Source organism: Callospermophilus lateralis, chromosome 3 (genome assembly GCF_048772815.1).
Source record: "Callospermophilus lateralis isolate mCalLat2 chromosome 3, mCalLat2.hap1, whole genome shotgun sequence".
Taxonomy (NCBI): domain Eukaryota; kingdom Metazoa; phylum Chordata; class Mammalia; order Rodentia; family Sciuridae; genus Callospermophilus; species Callospermophilus lateralis.
Window position 1 is genome coordinate 4110318 of NC_135307.1, and position 24815 is coordinate 4135132.

The 24815-nt window shown below is 46.6% G+C and overlaps 1 protein-coding gene across 1 annotated transcript in view; it reads left to right on the forward strand.

Annotated features, from left to right (window-relative positions):
- Positions 1-24815, forward strand: part of Cdc42bpb (CDC42 binding protein kinase beta) — an 89910-nt gene that overhangs the window by 43643 nt on the left and 21452 nt on the right. Inside the window, exons 5-21 of the mRNA XM_076849588.2 lie at positions 180-328; positions 3753-3846; positions 6087-6287; positions 7872-8120; positions 9689-9768; positions 12512-12678; positions 12754-12873; positions 14052-14185; positions 14659-14901; positions 16994-17104; positions 17998-18242; positions 18331-18436; positions 18957-19081; positions 19552-19657; positions 20722-20870; positions 22105-22199; positions 24309-24388. Coding sequence (XP_076705703.1) covers positions 180-328; positions 3753-3846; positions 6087-6287; positions 7872-8120; positions 9689-9768; positions 12512-12678; positions 12754-12873; positions 14052-14185; positions 14659-14901; positions 16994-17104; positions 17998-18242; positions 18331-18436; positions 18957-19081; positions 19552-19657; positions 20722-20870; positions 22105-22199; positions 24309-24388 — 2454 coding nt within the window. The remainder of the gene's footprint in view (positions 1-179; positions 329-3752; positions 3847-6086; positions 6288-7871; positions 8121-9688; positions 9769-12511; positions 12679-12753; positions 12874-14051; positions 14186-14658; positions 14902-16993; positions 17105-17997; positions 18243-18330; positions 18437-18956; positions 19082-19551; positions 19658-20721; positions 20871-22104; positions 22200-24308; positions 24389-24815) is intronic.

Sequence of the window (24815 nt, forward strand, 5' to 3'; positions counted from 1 at the left end):
TACATTACAGCATCATCACAGTACATCTGGGACTTTCCAAGAGGGACAATCCAGCTAGCAAAGGAGCAGCTAAGAAGTCAGTGCTCAGACTTGAAGAGTCCACGGGCTTCTGAAGGGGAAGTTTGGTCTTTAGCTGTCAAGTTCCCTGGGGACTCAGCATTGTGTTCTTTGATCTGTAGTACCTGGTCATGGATTACTACGTGGGTGGTGATTTGCTGACACTACTTAGTAAATTTGAAGACAAGCTTCCAGAAGACATGGCAAGATTCTATATTGGTGAGATGGTGCTGGCCATTGACTCCATCCACCAGCTTCATTATGTGCACAGGTAAGTACCTTCTCATGTACTTCATGGGCACCACATTTAAGGTGTTAAAACATCCCTTTAACATGTTTAAGGTCCCTGAGTCACAGATTTCAGGTTCCAGTCCATCCAGGGAGTCATGCAAGTAGCAAGTCCTTGTGGTGAGCAGCCAGGCACAGAATGGTTTGCCCACAGCACGTCTTACACCAGGCCTGGCATGTGTCTCTGGTTGTGATGGTCTCACCCAAGCCTGCTGAGCCATCTTGCCCTCTGGTAGTCTTACATGCCTGCCCTTACTGACACTCGTGCATGTTCCATCCCATGGCATCTCCACCCTCTCCTCAGCTTTACCCCTCTTTCTGTCCCAGGAACCTCATAAGGGAAGATTGGCCAAAGGAGGTTGGTTGTCCATCACGGTAGTGAAGAGGAGTGGAGGGATCGGTGGTTGTGCTTCAGAGGCTCCCTGCAGGATGGGACCGGGCAGCAGCCCCTCTGCTCTCCCTGTCCCTTCATTGCAGGCAGGCCACTCCCTGAAGACCATCTTTGCACCCCAGTCATTCAGAGACACATGTATACAGTCCTGTAGTTTGTTTTGTTTAATAGAAACTGGTTTAATTTATGTCTTTATTAAAGTAATTTCATAATAACAGTTTTTAAAAGTTGAAAAGTTCTATAGGACTTTGCCCCCCAAATTAGTCCCAGCACCACCCTCCCTGTAAGATCGCCAGCTGTGCTTCCCAGACATCGACCTTATTGTTTCTAGTGATTGAAACCCTCCTGAAGACACTAGTGTGTTGCTAATCTCTCTACATGTAATCAGCATCTGGTTGGCACCCATGTTTGTGATCTGCCCTCAGCTGTTTTTGAGGGCAGCCTTATGTTCTGGCCCATCTCGAACTTCTGTGCCTTCTTGGACATTTCCCAGAGTGGCCCTGGCTGCTTTAGCAGGGAGTGGGTTGAGGATGCAGGTCAGTATGCCTGGTATACTCATTTCATCAGGTATCGCCTGCTTCTGGGCTCCTCAGAGAACAGAGGGACTGAAGTGCAGGTGTGTAAGCAGCGCCCCAGGACCATGCGTCAACCCGTGTAGTGTGGGATTCTTGAGTTAACTCACTGGTTTTTACCCATTCCACATGGCAGCCTTCCTCCTCCCAACCCTTCTGGCTCCTGGAAGGCATAGCACAGTGAGTCATTGGCTCAGTCCTCTAACTGTCTGGAACAGCTCAGTATTGCCCTGCCTACACTGCTACCTAAAACAGAGCTCCCAAAAAGAGTCCAGGGTATGTCGCAGTTCTCCCCCCTCACTAATGCCCCACCTCTCACCTGCACAAAGGTCAAGTGTTCTTGAAAACCTTTGAATTTTTGCCACCTGATGGATGAGAGATGCTGGACAATTGTGGTTCCTTCCTCCCTGCCACCTCCTTTCTGTGGTGCCGGGTTTTGAACTCAGGGCTGTTCTACTACTGAGCCACATCCCCTGCCCTTTTTATTTATTTTGAGACAGGGTCTTATTAAGTTGTTGAGGCAGGCCTCAAACTTGTGATTCTCCTGCCACAGCCACCTGAGTTGCTGGGATTACAGGGAGACATGGCCTCAGTTGTAGTTTTTTTTTTTTTTAACCTTTCTTATGAAGTTGAATATCATTTTCCTATCTTTGTTGTGATTGCCTCTATGAGTTATTTCATGTGATTTTACTTTTTATAGAGTATCTGCTTATTTCCTTCAATTGTTAAAGAATTGTCTTTTATCTCCAATATATGTTGCAAATATTTTTTCCCAGTTTGCCATTTGTTTTTGACTTTGCTAGTTGTTTTTTTTTTTTTGCCATGCAGATTAAAAATGATGTTTTATATAATCAATTTTGTTGGTCTTTTCTTTGATTACATCTGGATTTTAAGTCATAATTGGAAGTCTTTTCTTTTTTTTAATCCCCAGAAAGAAAATACATGTTTTCTTCTGATAGTTTTATTTTCTTCATTAATGTAGTTTCATTTTTTTATTTATGGACCTTTAATACATTTGGAATTTATTCTTAAATCTGGCACAAGGAATGGGTCACAAATATGTGATCTTTTTTTTTAGTTATAGGTGGATACAATATCTTTATTTTATGTGATGCTGAAGATCAAACTCAGTGCCTCACGCATGGTAGCGAGCGCTCTACTTCTGAGCCACAACCCCAGCCCCAAATGTGTGATCTTTAAGTCTGTGTTTCCCAGTGACTTGAGATGCCACCATGGTCACAGACTCCATTCCTTTGTGTCTGTGTTGTGTTCCTGGGCACCTCTGGCCGTTGCCTTTCCTGTTCTCATGCAGTACCTGCCCAAGACTGGGAGGAGGCTGTGGCTGGATCACCCCCCAGCCCTCCTCACTGGCGCCTCTTGTGGGTTACTTCTTCTGTGTGAACCTCAGTTTCAGCTTCTCTTGCTCCCTGAAATAGGACACTGATTTGAAGTCCGTGGATTCAGGGCTTTTCTCTTGCTCTGGGATGTGGGCTCAGCTCAGCTGGACATCTGTTGTGCGCCTCAGGCTCTGCCTGCCCCCTCTGTCTCTAGCTGTTTCCACTCCGCAATTCCCTCCTTTCTTTCCATGTTCTTACATTTCTGATCTTTTCCTCCCTTTCCTTGGTGTTTTTCAATAGATTTTGATTAGAATTCTTCTTTGGATTCTCATTTCTGGTAAGATTTTCTTTTTCTTCTCTTCTTCCTCAAGTTAAATCTACTCATTTCTTCCATTTTTGTTCACTTCTTTTTCTTAGGTTTTTAAAAATTATTCGCTGTGGGATTTTTTTTTTTTTTCCATATTCCTGAATGCTTGCTGTCACGGTTATTTCAGTTTGGAGTGTTATGTTGAAGTATTCTTTTGCTTTGTGCTTTTATTATTTAGTCAGGATTGTCACCATCTGCTCACCTGTGCTTTTGAAAGTCCTCCCTGTTGTGCCCTCACTCTCTTCCTTCATCAAACTGCTCTTCTCCTTGGAGGCTGCCCCGACTCCCTCCATGCTGCCCTGCCCCTTGGCCTCAGTTTCTACTTCTTCATAGCACTTCCCACAGGCAGCGCTGGATGGCATTGTCAAGATGACAAAGCATGCTTGTGTCCTTGGACATTTATTTTCTGACCTTACAGCACTGGGTAGGCCTCATAAAAACAGGGCATCCTTGTCTCAATTCCAAGGGAGACTCTACCTGGAGGGGTGATAGATGGACAGGAATGACAGTGTGCTTTTGGAGTCATTTGGGGATTCAGTGAGTGGCACCTGCTGCTGTTCCTGATGGGTGTCAAGCAGAGGTGCTCTGTCTCAGAGGCTCTTTGAGTTGGTGGTTACAACTATTCCCAGATGATGGTAGCATTTCCTCAGCTGACCTACCAACCCACTGCTAGTTCAGAGCTTTGATCTACCTAATGTATTTCACAGAGATGGTTAATTTCATGTTTATTTTAATAACAGAGACATTAAACCTGACAATGTCCTTTTGGATGTGAATGGTCATATCCGCCTGGCTGACTTTGGATCCTGTTTGAAGATGAACGATGATGGAACTGTAGGTATTTTTGTTGGAGATTTTCAATTTGGGTGGATTTGGCTTGTAGTTAGGAGGGATTTAAGTGTTCAATTTTAGGTACAATTAAGAAACCAAATTTTTTTGTTTGTTTTCTTTTGTTTTTGTTTTTGTGCTAGGCATTGAACCCAGGGTTTCATGCAGTCTAAGCGTGCATCTTACCACTGAACTACATCCCTAGCTCCCTTTCATTTTATTTTTGTGGTGCTAGGAATGGAACCAGGGATTTGCACCTGCTAGGCAAATGCCCTACCACTGAGCTACATCCAGCCCCCAAGTTCATTAATGTAAATTAAGAAAATCATTTAGAACATAATTGAACATTTTCTATTTGGGCAATTGGAAAAAAAAAACTTTATTGTTTTACATTGAGGAAAGTCATGTGTGTGCCACCAGAGAAGTTGTCAATCCCTCAGACTTCTGGGCTACTGCCAGCCTGCCAACCCTGCAGCAAGCAAGACAGCTCCTGGTCCTGCCTTGAAGAACCTGGCCTGGTGGGCAGACCCCACCATGTTACTGCCTTCCCCCTTTGTTTGGGCAGGTCTTCCTGCCCATCAGGGGCTTTCTCTCATGGGTGCTGCAGACCTAGAAACAGGGCTGTTGCTGTGAAGAATGCCAAGAGGGCCAGTACCACTTCTGCCCCAGAGAAGGCTGTTTCCTGGCTTGGCCTCATCTCAGGTCAGGCCAGAATCACAGCTGGTGACTACTTTACTCCAGTTCCGCTCTCACCACAGCAGGGCTCAAATGTGCCCTCTCCTATGGCCATGGTTGCAGCTTTATGTGTATGTTTGGAAGTCTTTTCTCCTTGAAAACCTACACTTATAAGTGTCATATGAAATATTCTCAAAAGCCAGCAGTCTGGTCCTTTTCTATGAGTTGGTTTTCATGCAGCAACAAGACCTCACCAGCAGGTCATGCTTTACTTGCAGTGCACTCTTTCTTTTGGTACTGGGGATTAAACCCAGGGACATTTAACCACTGAGCCACATCTCCAGCTCTTTTTTGTGTTTTATTTAGCGACAGGGTCTTGGTGAATCATTTAGGGCCTCACTAAGTTGCTGGAGCTGGCTTTGAGCTTGCAATCCTCCTGCCTCAGCCTCCCAGGCCACTGGGATTACAGGCGTGCACCTCTATGCCTGGCCTCGAATTATCTCTCTTTCCCAAAAGCCAGTCTCTCTTGTTTTTAAGTATTGACCACAAATCAATCAGGTGGTAGGTAAGAATTGTCCTCGAACTCAGTCTCAGTGACTGTAGCACTGGCCTTGGTTGCCCTTCTTGTCTACCCATCTCCTCATCACAGTGGGTGTTTGACCTTGGGTTACCACCAACATACTCAGCAGTCCACTACTCACATTTGGGATTCCTATGGCCTGGGAAAGGCATTATGCAGAAAAGTGACTAGTGACATGACATGCAGAATCCTTGCTGTTCCTGCAGACTAGCAGGCTCTTCACTGCCAACCCTGGCCCTGCTTGTGCCCGAGCTGTTGTTTCCAGGGAGCCCCGGTTCCTGTCTGAGCCTCAGTTATAGAGACCTGCAGTCTCTAGTGGTCTTTTCTCCCTGTACCCAGCCACCTCTTGCTTTCCTGTGATTATTGGTCTTTGCTGATCAATGCATTTGGGAGACATGGCACTATATTCAATCACAACCTTCTAATGTTGACAGCAGGGAATTGTTCTCTTCCTTTTGGGGGAGTGTTTACCTCCCAGTTCCCTGAGCAGGGAATGCCTGAGCACCCAGCTAATGCCTGGACCAACTTGTCTTCCATCTAGGAGACCACAGGTGGTCTGCAGATGGGCATTCTTGGCACCCTGAGGGCTTGTTAGGAATACAGCATCCAGGCGAATCCTCGCCTGACTCCCTGTTATAACAAGAGCCCCCTTAACAAGTCTATTGATGGAAAGTCAGAGTCCAGCCCTGGGACAAGGATGGAGAGTGTAGGGACTCTACCCATGGGGACTTGGAGAGGTTCTCACTTGGGGCTGGGGAGGGTGTTCAGCCTTGGGAAACCATGCATGCAGGGCCTCATCACTCTGGGAACTGCTCAGTGTTCAGTACTACAAGAGAGTATTTATTGAATTTTGAATCATTAGCCTTGTATATCCTGATCACTCCCTGCTTTTCTTCCATGATTATTTTGTTTCCTGTTGGGCTAGATGTTAGAGAGTGGTTAGAAACAGGCCATCGGAGCACTCTAGGTTTTCCTTCACTCTTCCCCACAGGTTCAGTCCTCTGTGGCCGTGGGCACACCTGACTACATTTCACCCGAGATCCTGCAGGCCATGGAGGATGGCATGGGCAAATACGGGCCTGAATGTGACTGGTGGTCCCTGGGCGTCTGCATGTACGAGATGCTTTATGGAGAAACACCATTTTATGCAGAGTCACTTGTAGAGACCTATGGGAAAATCATGAACCATGAGGTAAGACTCCATTCCCGTGCCCTGTATTTTCTTAGCATATGGTATAGGCCTAGAGGGAGGTAGGACCACACCCTTGGGGCAGGAGGGGACGGAGAGGGTTGCTAGATGGATCTGGTGGGCAGAGGAAGGGAAGCCTCAAAAGCACTGCCCAGATATGTGGGTGGCTTCTGTGGAAACCTGCAGTGTCTGTGTGGCGGTATCAGAAGTGTGGGTGGCTTCTGTGGAAACCTGCAGTGTCTGTGTGGCGGTATCAGAAGTGAGGAGCCTGGCGCTGCTGGGGAGGCTGTGGGAGCACATGGACCCGGCCTTACAAATGGCCACTCATCTCCCTGGGGAAGGCAGGTCCATGGTCCTTTCTTATCCCGTTTTTTCCCTTTTCTTCTTTTCCCTCTCCCAGAGACTAATTTTTCTGTTCAGTGTTGCCTTCCTTGGTCTTTCTTGTTTTCTCTTGTGTTATTTCCTTTTCTGCCATTTTCTCTTGTTTTCTCTTAGCCATATGTCGTTGCAGTGTCATGTGTGTCCTTTCCGCCAGCATGCTGGTAGCATTCTGCATTCCTGCCTGCTGTCCACACACACTTGCACACGTGTTCTGCACACAAGTCCCAGAACCTCCAGTTGTATGCTGACCTGTCCTGTAGTTGAGGTCTCCCACTAACTGCCCATGTGGGGAGCAAATTATCAGGACAGCAGTAAATGATTTTATATTTAACTCTAAATTAAAGCGAAAGCTGTACTTATAAAAAATTTTTCCCCAGAGTAGAATCATGTCTTTCATTTAAGAGTTACCAATCACCACTTTCCTGCAGACTTCACTTGTGTATAGAAGGTGAAAGCCCTCCACCCGCTCCTACCTGACAGCTGCTGTTACTAGTGGTGACGCCTGCAGGGCCAGGCCAGGCACTCCCTGTACACTCGTTGGCTTGATCCTCACTGCCACCCGTGAAGTCAGTGATGGTGGTCCTTCTGTGTAGACAGCAGAAGGGAGACGCAGACAGCCTGTGGGGGCTCTGCATCCAGGCCTGCTCTGTCCCATGGGGTATGTGGCCTGGTGAGTGTGTCTGAACAGACAATCAGGTGTCCTCTTCACGTGTCTGGTTCTCCGTTGGCCTTCTTGTGGGGTGTGTGTACTGTATTTTTTTAACGAGTCCTTTGGGTGGGCATTTTGCCATTTTCTTGGTCTAGCGCAAATGTAGTCAGGGTTGTGTTGTTTCCTCTTTGTGACTGTTCATAGAATAACTTTTTGGACGTGGACTTACATTAGATGCCAGCAGATACCCTCTAAGAAAGCTGTGCGTGTTTACATTCCACACAGCATTCTTTGCTGCTTTGATAGGCAAAAATTTATCACTGTTGTAATTTATTTGCAGTGTAGAATCAAACCAAGTATAAATAAAACCAGAGGGACTAAAGTTTTCTCTTTCCATTTGCCTTTCTAGAATTAAAATTCTCTGACTTTGGTTTATGGTTAGTTACCATGAAATCACAAGGACGTGGTTTCGGAGCTGCTTCGTCTTCATACTGTCTGTACAGCTTGGATGTTTCTGACGGTGTCCATTTGTCAGCTGTTTTTTTGTCTCCACCCAGGAGCGATTTCAGTTCCCTTCCCACGTCACGGATGTCTCTGAAGAAGCGAAAGACCTCATTCAGAGATTGATCTGCAGCAGAGAGCGTCGGCTAGGGCAGAATGGAATAGAGGACTTTAAGAAACATGCGTTTTTTGAAGGTCTAAACTGGGAAAATATACGAAACCTAGAAGCACCTTACATTCCTGATGTGAGCAGCCCTTCTGACACATCCAACTTCGACGTGGATGACGATGTGCTGAGAAACGCTGTAAGTGTCAAGGTGATTACACCTCAGCATTAGGCCAAGGTGCTGCTTTTTGTTATTCCTTGAGCATTCCTCATACTAAAATAGTATCATTTGCTGCATGTCTGATCCTTCTTGACCTCTTGCAATTGGTGATCTTGACCCGAGGGAACTGCTGTAGCAAGATAGTACATTGAAGAACCACATGGATTGTTTTTTAAATATTTGGCAATGTCCAAAGAAAGGGTGCCTTTTACTCCAGCCTTTGGCTTGGCTCTCAGTGTCCCTGTTAAAAGATGATGATGAATCACTCAGTTTGAGTAGGATCCAGCTCTTTTGTTTGGAACTCTTCAGAAACCCCTGCTTTTATTTTCATCATACTTTGTACCTTTTCAGAGCAGTCACATGCACTGCTGTGCTCATGCCTCAGTGCAGCCCAGTTTCTACTTTGTAGGTCTGAAGACTTAAGACTCACCAGGAGCACAACCCACGGCCCACCAGCGGTGAGCCAGCCTGGCTTCTGGCCGAGAGCACACTTAAGTCTTTCAGGGTTTGCATTTACATTCGTTGTACCAAGGATTCAGAGTGATGGCAACGGAAATAGGTTCTGAGTCTTTGCACTGAGAGCTAAGTTGTGGTTTCCACTGTGGTTCTGGCTGTGGGCTCACTCGTACTCTGGTCTGGTCTGGCAGAGCCACTTTGACACACAGTCCAATACTTCCACCCTGGGAGATTTTCTCATGTCTTATAATATTATTTTTGTCTCATAGACCTTTTTATATGTGACTTATTTGATGGTAGAGGAAACCAAGTGAAGGAAAAATTTTTGTTATTCTTTGAGAATTCCTCATACTAAAATAGTATTATTTGCTACATATGTCTCATCCTTCTTGACCTCTTAACGATTAGTGATCTTGACTCTAGGGAACTGCTGAGCAGGAGCAGCCAGGGAAGATTGTTGAAGTACCCCTTGTGGCCTCAGGAGGAATTCTGTGCTTGTGCTCAGCACTGGCTCAGATGGTGCCACATTCAAAGAGGGGCTGAACTTCAGACCCCATGGAGGCTGCAAAGAGTGACACCATTGATCAGAGACTTGTTCCTAGACTGCAGAAACCTCTTTGCACACTGAATTCCCCAGATACTTTAATTAAAGAAAGAGCCTCTATCTGAAAAATAGAGTTGTCGTAAACCCATTGAAAATAGTCTGCCTTTGAATTATAGAACTCCTTTCTGTTTGAGACCAAAATCTTGAGAATCCCAGCCATTCCTCATGTCCCCAGAGGGCTGACGTGTCCACTGCTGTTCTCTGCACACAGTCATGCTCAGTAGTGGATTCTGTGACTTTAGAAGCTTTGGCAGTTACTGGCTGATCCAAGCTGGCGTCATGTGGGTGCGTTTATCCTCTTAACTGTGCTGTGCATTCAGTGGATAGAGCCAGAAGTGAGAAGTGCGAGTGGCCTGCAGGCGGCACCATGGGTGGGCATTCTGTAAGCTACTTGTGGCCTGGCGCCTCTAGCTCACAGTAGCATCACATCTTTTCCTCTGGGTGTTTGGATATAGATTTCATTCCTATTGTTTGTGTTCTTATGCAGGAAATATTACCTCCCGGCTCTCACACCGGCTTCTCTGGATTGCATTTGCCCTTCATTGGCTTCACATTCACAACAGAAAGGTGTGTCTGGGTTTGCCTTTCCCCTGCAGCACCTTCCCTGGAGAGGCACATGGTCTGGGGGTGCTTCTGTGCTGGGCATGGTTGTGCTGAGAGGGCTGGGGGGCCGTGATCAAGGGAGACATAGGGCTCTTTGTCCTTTAGAGATGCATGCTTGGTCACTGCAGGTGTATGTCAAAGTTGGCTGAATTTCTCTGAAGGGCAAGACAGTAAATAGTCAAGTGCCACATAAAGACTTTTTGGTTAGTGCCAGATCCCCATAAGCTGTGCTGTTGCTGTAAGATTACAATGAGTGGAACACTTCTTTCCCTTGTGATGTTACAGCCTGCTAAGGTCACCTATTTTGTAGTGACACCATCTATGCTACTAGTCATGTAAAGTACAGCACATCACTGCTCAGAGTCCCGCAGTTGTTGAGACATGCTGTTTCCTGTACCACGCTGGGACCTATTGTGGCGTGCTTTCCTGCTCATGAAAAAGAAACTCACTGTAAAACAGTCTGTTGCTGCCCTGTAGCAGCCTTGCCCAGCTGTGTCCATTGCACCTCTTAGCTGCCTCTCTTCTTGAGCCCTGGTTTTTTTTTTTTTTTTTTTTTTTTTTTTAATGGTACTGGGGATAGAACTCAGGGGCACTCAACCATTGAGCCACATCCCCATCCCTATTTTGTATTTTATTTAGAGGCAGGGTCTCACTGAGATGCTTAGTGCCTTGCTTTTGCTGAAGCTGGTTGAACTCACAATCCTCCTGGCTCAGCCTCCCGAGCCACTGTGATTTCAGGTGTGCGCCACTGCACCTGGCTGCCATGTACTCTTGTGCTTGAGTGAGCTCACTCTGATGTTTGCGTAGTAATGGAGTAGCCTAATATTGCAGTTCTCAGAATGTGTCCCATCATTAGTCAACACAGGACTATAATTTAAGTTTTGAGGGTCTCTGTTGTGTGTATTCTTTTACAATCCTTTAAAAAATGTGAATGCCATTTTGGCTCATGGACAGCACAAGAACAAACTGTGGGTGAGATTGGGTCCACAGGTGGTAGTCGGGTGACCCCTGCCCAATCAGCCCTCAGTGCTGGCAGAGTGTGTTCAGATGTCAAAATCAGTGGCTACAGTTGAATTTGCACTTCTGCCCAACTGAGAGTCATCTTCTTTTAGAACACTCTGCTTGCTTTTATAAGGATTGAAGCCCAGCTCCATAGTTTCCTTCCATCAGTGGGGCTAAAATACATTCCATGTCTCAAGGTAAAATCTACAGTGCCAGATGCACCCACCCATGTGCAGTGCCACAGCTGCCAAGGCTGGTGTCTTTGTCCGTTGGCACCCATGAAATTGTGTTGCCTGAGGTTTTCCACCAGATTTTAAAGGAAGTAGGCAGGGGGTCGCAGGCCCTAAGCAACTCAGTGAGACCCTGTCTCTAATAAAACACAAAAAAGGGGCTGGGGATGTGGCTCAGTGGCTAAGTGCCCCTGCATTCAATTCCTGGTTCTAAAAGATGGAAAGGAAAGAAAAGAAACTGGGGCCATGAAGAAAGGAAGGTGAGATGAGACGAATGAACTCCCCTTCCAGAAGGAAGCTCCCAGACCTGGATTTCTGGCATTTTCTGGGAGCTGGCAGCTGAGATGATGAGGGTCCTCAGGAAAGAGACCACTGCCCAAGCTCATGGACAATCTTTTTTTTTTTTTTGGAGAGAGAGAGAGAGAATTTTTTTAATATTTATTTCTTAGTTTTCAGCGAATACAACATCTTTGTTTGTATGTGGTGCTGAGGATCGAACCCAGGCCGCACGCATGCCAGGCGAGCGCGCTACTGCTTGAGCCACATCCCCAGCCCTCATGGACAATCTTGAGGTGTGAAGGGCCAGAGCGAGAACCAGAGTAACAGCTGCTACCGCTATGCAAGGGAATGCATTTAGTGGCCCAAGCCAAAGACTCTTGGCCTGTCCAGTGCGTCCCAGGTCACTAAGTTCTTGTCACACTTGCAGGTCCCAGGTCTATATGCCAATACTCAATTTAGTGGCATGGACCCAGGACTTTCCTCCCTGGAGAGACACCCGCAGGCCTGGCATGCCCAGCTCTATCAGAGCCCTCTGCAGAAACACTCATCAGTTTTACATTCTGTAATACATGTGTGTTCCCTTGTGCCTTTATCAGACTCAGCATAGGAACTCAAACAAGTTTTTTGTGTGATATGGTGTCTCCTAATGAGCTAGTTAGAACTAAATAACGTGTACACCAGTCCAAGAATTGGACTGGGTGAGAGAACCATCTACAGCCTCCATCTGGGCAGGGGATGGTGCTTGCATGAATATCCAGTGTGTCCACCAGTTGGCTGGTCCTCAGTGAGTGGCTCAGCCATGCCAGCCAGAGCTCCACAAAGGCCATTTAGTTTGCCAGGTCAAGAATGTGAACCCTGAAGGGTTGGATAGCTATCCCAGATGGCTCAGTTGTGGCAACCTGTCAGAAACCAGGGAGCCCTGCCACCTCTAGTCCTGCTCCTTAGGCAGAATGCTGTGTTGGTGCTCTGGGTGAGAGTGAGGTGGGTGTGCAGAGGCTTCTCAGGTTCCCTCCCACCACCCAGTCCTCTGCAGGAAAGAGGGCTCTTGCCTAACTTTCGCTCCATACACAATAAAAATCTTTTCACAGGTATTTTGTGTGCCACTTCTAAAAGACTTTCACCCTAGTAAGTGTTTAAGTGCCAGTGTAGTCACTTCAGCTCTCAGTAGATGAGAAGGCCTGTGCTCAATTTCACAGCTGCTTTTCTGACCGTGGCTCTCTGAAGAGCGTGATGCAATCTAACACATTAACCAAAGATGAGGATGTGCAGCGGGACTTGGAGAACAGCTTGCAAGTTGAAGCTTATGAGAGGAGGATACGAAGACTGGAACAGGAAAAGCTGGAGCTGAGCCGGAAGCTGCAGGGTGAGTGGCAGGGCGGCCTTTGGGCTGCAGCGCTGCCTCCCGTATCCTATTGCACTTACACCGTGTCTCCCTCAGAGTCCACACAGACCGTGCAGTCCCTTCATGCTGCCACACGGGCCCTGGGCAACTCCAACCGAGACAAGGAAATCAAAAGGCTAAATGAAGAAATTGAGCATCTGAGGAACAAAATGGCAGGTAAATGTTCCCAGAAGCAGCTGCTCAGCCTCTGTTCTTAAGTGTTAATCTGTCTTCTGTACGGATCTATTTCTTTAGTGGTGCTGGTGACAGAACCCAGGACTCACTCATGTAGTCAAGTGCTCTACCACAGAACCATACCCAGCCCTGTCATTAATCTTTTAAAAGGAAAATTTCTGAATCCTTTAAATAAGGTGGAAAGGCAGGAAGAAAGTTCTCTATTTAGAGTTCTAGCATTTTGTCAGTATTAAAATTGTCAGTTTTAAAATTATTTTCCACCTTGTTTGGTTCTGATAATAGAGTAGTAGTTCTGATAATAGTGTAGTAGCATGTGTTTTCTCCATAAACTCTTGCTTTTCCTCTGTGTAGCTCTGACAATTATGTGGCCTCTCACATTGGTGGCCCTGCCTTGAATTTTATTTAGAGACAGGGTCTCACTGAGTTGCTTAGCACCTCACTGTTGCTGAGGCTGGCTTTGAACTTGCGATCCTCCTGCCTCAGCACACCCCTCCCTTCCCGAGCTGCTGGGAATACAGGCGTGAACCACTGCACCCAGATTCAGATGACTTTTAAGCTTTGACTCTTAACTCCACATGGACAAGCTCTGTTGGCCACTTACAACTCCAGGTCATGTCAATCTCCTGTCAACCCTACCATCCTGATCCAGAAAAAGGCTTGGGTTGAGTTAATTAGTCACTGAAACCTTTACGCTCCCTGAAAAAATAAGGTGTTGTGCTGAGTTACATGGTTTATAGGGACAGGTGGGCGTATGGGTCCAAGGCTTACAGTCCCTGGAGAGAGAGTGGTTGGAATGAAATGTAGTGAGCCTGTTCCCTACAGCTCAGATCACTTATGATACACGTAAAAGGAAAAGAAGTCTGAATGAGAGAGATGTTTTGAGTTGTTAATAAGTCAGCTGACAGGGCTGGGGATGTGGCTCAAGCGGTAGCGTGCTCGCCTGGCATGCGTGCGGCCCGGGTTCGATCCTCAGCACCACATACAAACAAAGATGTGGTGGCCGCCGAGAACTAAAAAAAAATAAATATTTAAAAATTCTCTCTCTCTCTTTCTCCCTCCCCCACTCTCTCTTTCTCCCACTCTCTCTTTAAAAAAAAAAAAAAAGTCAGCTGACAAATCACTTCATACAAAGACACACAATTTATTTCTTTTCTGCTCAGATTCAAATAGGCTCGAACGGCAGCTGGAGGACACAGTGACACTTCGCCAAGAGCACGAGGACTCCACACACCGGCTAAAGGGTCTAGAAAAGCAGTACCGACTGGCGAGGCAGGAGAAGGAGGACTTCCACAAGGTAGCATGGTGTGCTTCTGTGTGAGAGGTCTTGATGATTTTGCACTTTCCTAAGGGTGAGCCTCCCCGAGACAGTTGAAGACCTCCTGGGGTCCCTGGTGTGTGGGCTGTCCTGTGCCAGGTATCGTTCTGTTGGTCTGCTTGCGACTCAGTGCTAGATCGAGTGCACAGGTCCTGCTGCATCCTTCTGTGTGACTGTAGATGAGTCAGAGAGGTGGGTTAATGGGACCAGGTGCCCCCAGCAGGCTGCTCCATACAGTGCAGGGTCTTTCCTGGTCTGGAATTGGTGCTCAGCCCCCAAGCCAGGGGACTTCAAGGCTGCATGTGAGGAAGAAAGTCTTTTTCCAAGAAGGTGGGTTCTTGGATCTATGACCAGCATCTGCAGTCACTCTCTTTAACACAGTAGAAACTGAATTTCAGCCTTCCAAATCTTTACTAAGCTGACATAAAACATCTGTCATTCTTTCTGATCAGCAATTGATTGAAGCTTCAGAAAGATTGAAATCCCAGACCAAAGAACTCAAAGATGCCCATCAGCAGCGAAAGCGGGCCCTACAGGAGTTCTCAGACCTCAATGAGCGCATGGCAGAGCTCCGCTCCCAGAAACAGAAGGTGTCTCGGCAGCTCCGGGACAAAGAGGAGGAGATGGATGGGGCCATGCAGAAGATCGACTCCCTGAGGCAGGAGATCCGCAAATCTGAGAAGTTCAGGAAAGAGGTAATTTCTTAGATTTCAAGAGACAGTATTGATTGATTGGATTTTAGATTGATCTTAAAACATCTTTGAAAGCCTAGGCCATATTACATAAATCACACTAAAATGGGTCTTAAGATTTGTGTGAAGTTGATTTGCCAAATATTTATTTTCAAAGTTTTTTTGTGTGTGTGTTTTGTGGTACTGGGAATTGGACCTAGAGGGTGCTCTACCACTGAACTACACCTCCAACCCTTTTTATTTTGAGACAGGGTCTGCTAAGTTTCACAGGCTGACCTCAAATTTGTAATCCTCCTGCCTCGGCCTCCTGAGTCACTGGGACTGCAGGCATGTGCTACCACACCCAGCTGTTTTGTGGTTCTTATCTCTCAACATTTGCTTGTAAAATTATTATTTTCTTTTCGAGGTGTTAGGGGTGAAATCCAGGGGCTCATACATGTAGGCCAAACACTCTACTACTGAGCTACAACCCTAGCCCACGTTTGTGAAATTATTACAAGAAATTCCTGTAGTGCTAATTTTTAAAAATTCCATATCGAAGTAAAATAATATTCATGTTGTGGTTTGGCTTGGCATGACTTCAGTGACTCTGTGCCTGAGGCCCATTGAAGACGGGAAACAAATTAGTCTCGCTTCCTCCAGTCAGTTGCCTAAGGTCCACAGTGCAAGGTCCTCTATACCCCTTAAAAATTAAAGTAGGCTCCAGCCCTTCTTATGCATATGTTAGAAATTGAAATGAATTTTTTCAATGCAACAATAAGCCTATTTTACTTGTTAATATAAATAACATTTTAATGAAAAGTTTCTTTTTTGTATGCCTTTTTAGCATCTGGCTGGCATATTAGTAAACACCTAGGTTCTCACACCTATTTCAAGGGACAGGCACTTAGAAAAGGAAGAGCCCTGGGACCTCCAAAGGTCTCTCTATTTGAACCTTCTGAGTGTTCTGCTCCTGTCAGGTAGCATGTTTGAAACAATGCTTATGGTTTTGAATTCTGCTGAAGTCTGCTTGAGGAACCCATGAACTTGGAAAGCCTGAAAGTACATGCTCTTATTCCTTTAGAGTTCAAATTCTGCCATTTAGCCTCAAAATATCTACTTTTTTTTCCTTCTTAGTTTATTTTCCAACCCAAATATATTTGTAGTTATAATCAGCTATAAGTCAGGTTTGTGAAACCCCTATTTAAGAATTATGGGTGAGCCAGTCATGGTGGTGAGTATCTGTAATTTCAGTGACTTGGGAGGCTGAGGCAGGAGGATCCCAAGTTCAAGGCCAGACTGGGCAACTTAGACCCTGTCTCAAAAATTGAAAGTGGTAGGGGTGTAGTTCAGTGGTCCATTGCTCCTGGGTTCAATCACCAGTTTGGGGGGCAGGAGGGTGTGAAGAATTATGGGTGAAATGACACTATGGGTGTCTGGGCTTTGCTCTAAAATAACCTAAGGCACACAGGCTAGACTTATAAGATGAAGCAAATTGGTCTTTATAAGGCACCACTGTCAGAACTGGTTCTCACTACTCTCTTTGAGGATGTTTGAAACTTTCCGTTAAAAATTAAGCCAGGTGTGGTGGCACATGCCTATAATCCCAGTGGCTCAGGAGGCTGAGGCAGGAGGATCATGAGTTCCAAGCCAGCCTCAGCAACTTAGTAAGGCCCTAAGCAACTCAGCAAGACTCTGTCTCTTAATAAAATGTCAAAAAAAAAAAAAAAAAAAAAAAAAACGGCTAGAAATGTGATTTGGTGGTTAATTATCCCTGGGTTTAATCCCTAGCGTGTGCATACACACACACACACACACACATGCACACACACACAAAATTGGATCATTGTTCTCCACATATCAGAAATATTCTTTCCTAAAACTCAATCTCAAGTTTGCCATCTAGACTACATTTAAACTTGCTTCTTACCAGTGGCTTACAGCTAGCATTGCAGTGAAGCCCTGGAGGTGCTTCTCAACCTGACTTGGGGTGGATTTGGTGGTGGGGAGATGGGTACAGGTCCTACCAAATCTGTCCTGAGTCCTCAGGTGAGAGCTTACCACGGCAGCAGGGCTTGTTCTGTGTTCATGAAAAGCCGACCTTGCTTTCTCATAGCTGGAAGTGCAGCTGGAAGACGCCCTAGCCGAGGCCTCCAAGGAGCGCAAGCTTCGAGAGCACAGTGAGAGTTTCTGCAAGCAGATGGAGAGCGAGCTCGAGGCCCTCAAGGTAGCACTCAGCCAAGAGAGCTCCTCACCCAGGCGCCTGGGGACACTGTCACACAGGGCAGGACATGGGTGGGAACGAGGGCAACGCTGCACCTTAGGGTCACTTTCACTTGTAAACACCCATTGTATCTCTTTTCCTTTTGGACAAGTTTTAGGTGGCATATATTAAGTTGTGGTGAATTGACACCTGAGAGCTTCACATGCTCGTTTTATAATTAGCCAAGTATGGTTCTGCAAAAGCCCTTAATGTGCTGTGTGCTGTGTGCACTGTACCAACTTACTGTGCCTTTGTCAGCCCTCCGTAGGGGGTGGCACATAGCAGCCACAGTGAGCTCACTCAGAACACCTCACTCCTTGCAGGCTATTGCCAGCAGTTCCCTGCAGGACTCCCTCAGCCCGGCCTGCCCTCCTGTGCCCAGCAGGCCCTGCTCCATTCCCCTACTCCCACCTTCCTCCAGAGCCCATTAGCTATCCTCCTCTATCACCAATTCAAAGGTGTCCTCCCTTGTCGTTCCTGCTGTGCCCCATTCTTTGTCACATTACTTTGTGCTGTCATCTTGTGCTGGTCTATTGTCAATACCCCCAACCCTTGCTGACAGTGGAAACCTCAGCATCACCCAGTCACCAGAAGGGTGCGTGAGCCACATGAGATCACAGCAGTGTAGGACGGAGTTGCAGAGCTCAGGTAGAGCTGGGCAGGTGCCTCTGCAAGGCAGACTGCCCCTAGACTACCCATGCTCATAAGAAGAACCCAAGACCATGCCCGGCATGCCAGCTGCCCCGGGGGATGGGGCAGGGGGCTGTTTGCAAGTGCTGTCCATGATGGGGATGAAGGACTGCACCATCCTCAAGGGAGGACCGGCATTTGTCAGTTTATTTAACCTCCATCTACAGGTAAAGCAAGGAGGCCGAGGGTCAGGGGCCACTTTGGAACACCAGCAAGAGATTTCCAAAATCAAATCAGAGCTGGAGAAGAAGGTCTTGTTTTATGAGGAGGAGCTGGTCCGCCGGGAGGCCTCCCACGTGCTGGAAGTGAAGACTGTAAAGAAGGAGGTGCATGACTCTGAAAGTCACCAGCTGGCTCTGCAGAAAGAAATTTTAATGTTGAAAGACAAATTGGAAAAATCAAAACGAGAACGGTAAGTTTTGTCAGCGCCTCAACCCAGAAAAGGGGTGTGAGCATGAGCGAAGCTGGTAACATCTGAAACCGCTTCTCTGCCTCTTCAGGCACAGTGAGATGGAGGAGGCGATAGGCACTGTGAAAGACAAGTACGAGCGAGAACGGGCGATACTGTCGGAGGAGAACAAGAAGCTGACTGCTGAGAACGAAAGGGTAACTAGTGGTACCGCTTGTCAGTCTGTTGGGCCATGCTGGGGTCTTCTGGAAGTGTAGTGTCTCTCTCAGATACTTTGATTTTTAAATGAAGTAATAGGTTTGTGGGGGATGGGGTTGTGGCTCAATGGTAGAACACCTGCCTACCATGTGCGAGGCTCTGGGTTCGATCCTCAGCACCACATAAAAATAAATAAATAAAATAAAGGTATTGTGTCCAACTACAACTAAAAAATATATATATATATTTTTTTAAATTTGTAAGTTTGGTCTTTTAAATGGGCTGCTTTTGCTCGTTAAAGGTAGTTACCTCAGATCACCAGCTCAGTCACTTTTAGGGCCAGATTTTAATAGAAAAAAATTAAAAACTGTCAGAAAGGCTCTATCCTGAACTTACTTTGGAAAAATCTCCTAAAGAAAAAAAGTGTTCAAAACCTCCAGAAGGACCTCTAGTCTCAGTCATGCTGCCATAGTAACAGGTGCACCTTAACAAGTGATGGGGTGGGTTGTTTGATTGCAGCTCTGTGCCTTTGTGGATAAGCTCACAGCCCAGAACAGACAGCTGGAGGATGAGCTGCAGGATCTGGCAGCCAAGAAGGAGTCAGTGGCACACTGGGAAGCTCAGATCGCAGAGATCATTCAGTGGTACGTGCCAGACACAGAGACATGCAGCCCACAGAACACCTGTGAGACCCCCGAGCTGACTTGCCTGTCTGCTTCTATCTTGAACTGCACTGTTCCCCAGGGTCAAAGTTCAGGCCTCGCTGTGTTGCCGGTCTAGGGCTAGGCCAGCAGTTCTGTCCAGTGATCTTCTCAGTTGGACTAAGGGTGGGAAACACCAGCCTTCTGGAGGGCTTGGGTCAGGCTGTGCATGCTCTCTCATTCTGGATAAAACAGGCATGAGCTTTCATGGCAGCCCACACACTGACTGGGCAGAACCTGAGAGAGAGTGTGGCATGGGCCTCTGCTCACAGAGGGCACTAGCTGGCCCTGGGTCTTTGGTGCTCTGGCTGGTGTGAGACCATGTCTCAGGAAGGTGGGAAATGCTTGTCTTGTTTAGCTCCTTGCACCAGTGGTCTTGCCTTCCAAGATGCCACATCTGCTTGTCCCTCCAGGGTTAGTGACGAGAAAGATGCCCGGGGTTATCTTCAAGCCCTGGCCTCTAAGATGACTGAAGAGCTCGAGACTTTGAGGAGTTCTAGTCTGGGATCAAGAACACTGGTAGGATTTTTTCTAAAACCTGTATTCTTATTGCTGAAGAACTCACAGATTGCTTTATTATAAGTAGGACTGTGGTGCAGAAGTGCTATTGGGTAATTCCAATGCAGAGACTTGTGTGACCAGCATACACTAGCCTGCTTGGTGTCATCAGCTTCCTTCCTTCATGTAGCAAGTGATGATTGAGGCTCTGTGGAGTGATCTTTAGGCAGCAGCTTTGTCACTGACTCAATCCTCTGTTCACTCACTCGGTGTTTTGAGCCCTGCAGTGCAGTTGGCTTTGGGCTACCTGGGGGTACAATGCAGCCTGACCTGTCCCTGGGGCAGGTGCTTCTCATGGCCATCTGAGTTCAGTTTGAAAAATATGTCTGTGTAGTTACTTTATGAATGATCTTTCTCACACTCATCTAGCTAGAGTGCTGCCATCTGTCCCTCCTCACCCACTTCTGGCTGGTACTTTTCTTGTCATTACTGCTTTGAGTGGAAAACGAAAACTTTTCATCTGTTTCTGATAAAAACTTTTAAAAAGTCACCAAGACAGCATGTCTTTTGTGGCTCTTGAAGGTAGTAGTACGTTGGGCAGCTCAGTAAGAACACAGAAGAGTGACGGTACCCAGATGGCTGGCTCCCCTTTGCTTGGTGCTTCCAGGCCACTGTCCTCCTTCCCTCACCATTGAACCCTTTGTTGTAGGCAGGAGTGGTAACCACACGGTCCCGAGTAACAGGGTAGAGAAGGTCCCAGCTGCAGGGAAAGGTACCAAGACCCTGCTGGGCACCTGGGTTTGTGCAGGTGTTGCCTGGACCCACAGGTTGCACCACAGAATCAGTTTTTTGTCCTCCTTCTAAAAATCATCTAAGTCCTGGTTTTTAGGAGACTTCTAAGAAATGAATTAAAGTTAGAAAACATCAAAACTAAAAGTGGGTCTGATGGACCTTGATAACATCTGAGGATTAAATTTAAATATACTAGTAAAGTTTAGAAAAAGTTGAATTACTTGTTTGCATTCATTTTGTTTACCAAATAAATAACTTAAGATGAGTTTTTAATCTCTTCACCAATGTCAAAGGACCCACTTTGGAAAGTTCGCCGTAGCCAGAAACTGGACATGTCTGCACGGCTAGAACTGCAATCTGCCCTTGAGGCGGAGATCCGTGCCAAGCAGCTCATCCAGGAAGAACTGAGGAAGGTCAAAGACGCCAATCTCTCCTTTGAAAGGTACTTTGTGCATGGTGCTCCTCTCAGCAAGAGCAGGGGTCCTGTGTGACTCCTGAGCCAGGCAGGCCCTTGTTCTCCCCATCTCGGGGGCAGGAGCCCTAGAGCTTGCCATTGTTCGGGAGCACATGAGGGCTGTCTACCAGGCCAATTTGGGAGAGTTTCAAGGAGTCTAAAGGTCTCTGGCACTTAGTGGGTGCTCAGTAAGAACCTGTTGGGTGAATGTGCATATGTACCCATGCTGCAGCAGGTATACTCAAGTGTTCTCAAGGAATAGAGGGCAGCATCAGTAAGGGGTCCCTGTCTCCCCGTACTGGTGACAAGACTCATGGCCACGTGTCTAAGGGGCACTAGGCTCTGTTTATTTTGTCAGCTCAGAGCCTTTCTTTTCAAGCTAAAGCTACTGTGCTAACAGGTTGAAGATGGCTCACCTGTGTGAGGTCTTCCCCACTTGGAAGTAGTCTGCCACTCACATGGCAGGTGTGCATGTGCTTGCCGAGAGCCCATGGCAGGAGAGCTGTTTCACCATGTGGGATGCCTTAGGCTGCAGCACCATGAATGCTAGGGTGGACGGCCAGGGCCAGCTCTGCCACAAGGAGGTGTGAGTTGCTGGCAGGATTCCAGGCCCCAAATCCTGTCTGCCTGGGGCTGAAGAAATGTGGCCATGGCTGCCAAGTAAATGTACTTCTTTTATTCCAGGAGCTGGTTTGATAACTTTGCCTATTAAATCACGTGACCCTTGCATGCCCTGAGGCACAGGTGCACTAGGTGAAGTGTCTGCCAGTGTCTCCCACTAACAAGTATAGATCCCCGCTCTGACCCGCTTGCCTCCTAGCCAGATGCTGCGTTGTGGCAACCTTCCTCTGTTCCCTCCATGAAAGCGCGAACTCCCAGGGCCCCAGCATATCCCCACTCCCCTGCAATCCACCATCTAGCTGATCATGGGAAAGGCCTCTGTAGGTCTGGCAGCCAAGGGGTCTAGGTTCTATGTCCTCAGGGGATGTATGGCTCATCTGGAAACAGATTTGGATGTCAAAAAATCACCTAGGGCTTCCTGAGCCCTCACTTTTAAAGTTCATGTTTGGATGTTAACAATTTGAATTATTTGTACCTTCTCTAATGTACTAAGTAGAAAGACCCAGAGTGTGCTGGGCACACTGTCTCCCCCAAATACACCGTGAACTGGCATGGATAGCCTCTTTCCAGTGCACTTAAAGCCATTTGTGTTTTATTTTAGTAAACTAAAGGATTCTGAAGCCAAAAACAGAGAATTACTAGAAGAAATGGAAATTCTGAAGAAAAAGATGGAAGAAAAATTTAGAGCAGATACTGGTAAATTAAAATCACAAAAGTTTTGTTGAACTATTTAGATATCAGCCTTTTCTTAGGAATGGTATTGTTTTCCTTTGCTTCCTTTTTAAATGATTTTTAGTTATACAAAGAACTTGAATCATTCTGAAGTCAAAATTTTGAAATGAACTATTAAACACATCTTCACCAGAGGGGACCAAATTTGGTTTGTTCTTCCTTTGCCTCTTCTTGAAAACTGCCGCAGTCTGGCTGGGCACAAATAACTGAGCCTCCACAAAGCCTTGTAGGTTCAAACAGCAACTCTTTATTCCCCAACTCTCACCGGCACTCTACACACACTTCCCGGGAACACACGGCCTCCATGGCCTCCACGGGGCTCCACGCGCCAATTCTCCCGGGAACACCCCCACCCACCCCCACCCCCCCACCCCCCCCACACACCCCCCCACCCCCCACACCCCCCACACACCCCCCCCCAAAGAACTCAATGGGAACTCCAAAGTAGCAGGCAGCAGGATCCACCCTAATCCTGGAGCCGCCCTAATCCCAGAGCAAGGTCACCTTTCAACCATTCACTCTGGTAAAAATGCCAAGCGTCATTCTGACTAAACTGTGGCTCTCAACATCTCCCCCCTTCTGTTTAATTAAACAACAAGCATGTGGCAAATACCAATGTGCATAGTCAGGTATTAGTACCCACTGGCCACCTGAGAGACAGCATGCTTCTCACTTTTCTGTGCTGGGCAGCTGCTAGGCCACAGCCACTAGGCCACAGACACTGAGACTATCCTAAGCCCTTTTAGGACTACCCACTGTGAGCTGTACCAGCAGGTGCTGATGGGCACTGGGCCATTTCCTAGCTTTTGCTATCATAAATAGTGCTTCAGTGAGAGCTGCATGCACAGAACCTTGTGTATGTATTATATGCATGGACATATGTTATATGTGTACGTACGTGTATATATACACACCTTTTTCTATTTTTCTTTCTTCTTTTTTTGTTACTGGGGATTGAACCACAAGTACTTTACGTCTGAGCTATATCCTTAGTCCTTTTTTACTTTGACACAGGGTCTGGCTAAATTGCCCAAGCTGGCCTTGAACTTTTGATCCTTCTGCCTTGGCCTCCTGGCTGGGATTATAGTTGTGCAATTCCACAGCCCCCTGAACATTACATATTTTTGTCAGTATGTTTTAAGGATAGATTTCTAGAAATGGGGCTAAGAGATCAAAGCGAAAATGTGCATACACTGTGCTAGATGTTGACAAATCATGAAGGGTCTCTGTCCCACAGCCAAGCTCAAAGTCGACTTTATACTTGGGGATTTTTGCCACCCTGAATATGTGAGAGCAAGCTTTTTGAAGGTCTGATTTGCATTATCCTGGCCATTTTTAAAATTCAGGTTGTTATATTTAAGCTGCAGAAACTTTTCATGCCTTGGGGATGAAATTTTTTTATTTATGATGTGACTTGCAGGTATTTTTCCTACTGTGACTTTACTTAAAGATTTTTTTTGCCAAGAAAAGTCTTTTCTTATTTTTTTATGTTTTAAGTTATCATTCTTGTTCCTTTTTGAGTCATGGTTAGGACTATTCAAGGGATCCACACACTTTCTAAAACTAAGCTGCCAAGGCTGGCTTCCAACTCAGAATCCTCCCACCTCAGCTCCCAAATTCCTGGGATTGCAAGTGTGGCCACCGCACCCACCAGGTCTCACTCTTAAATTCATCTGACTGGCTCATTTGAGTTCACACTGAAGCAGTTTTCTCTCTCTCCTTAAGCCCCTTTCCCTCCTGATGACACCCATGGCTTTGATCACACATGACGCACTGTGGGCACCGGGTGTTTTTCCGATTCTCTGCCTTGTCCTCACTCAGTGGCAAGAACCACTTAATTCCAGTCTGAGTTGCAGTGTGGCACGGGATCTGGTGGCTCTTCTGAGAGTGTCCTCACAAAGGTGCTGATCCTCTTGCTCACTCGGAGGAAAGCTCTCTGGTGCTTTTACTATTACATCACAGTTATCAGTTAATTTAGGGAGACCTGACTTCTGGTCAGTGTTGAATGTTTTTATTTAACAGTATAATCAGTCTTTCAAGTTTTTTACCTGGACTATTTTTTCTTTCTTACAGGGCTCAAGCTTCCAGATTTTCAGGATTCCATTTTCGAGTATTTCAACACTGCACCTCTTGCACATGACCTGACATTTAGAGTGAGTAATTGCTGCTGAATTTAAGATTGCTTGTGTGAATTTGCAGGGACACCAAATAAAACACAGACACAATTTACCTTCATACGAGCTTCAGGAAAGCTTCCCTGCTCTCAGCCTCAGGCTCCCCAAAAGGGAGAGCAAGAGAAATTCATGAGAGGCTGACGAGAGAGAGCACGTTCGGAAGTCAGCTTTTATTGGGGGAACTCTTGTTCTTAAAAAGTTCTATCCAAAAAAGGGCAGAAGGTGCAGGACTACAAGGGACATGTGGGTGTAACTCAACCCTAGGGGCACATCCCTCAAAGAAGACCCCTTGCTATCCAAGCTAAACCCCGCCCAAGCCACAGTGAATGCAGTGGTTGGTCAGAATCTGAGGCATTAGGGCTGGAAGGGTGTGGTCATTCATTGTGGCTCCCCACAAGTACTTTTT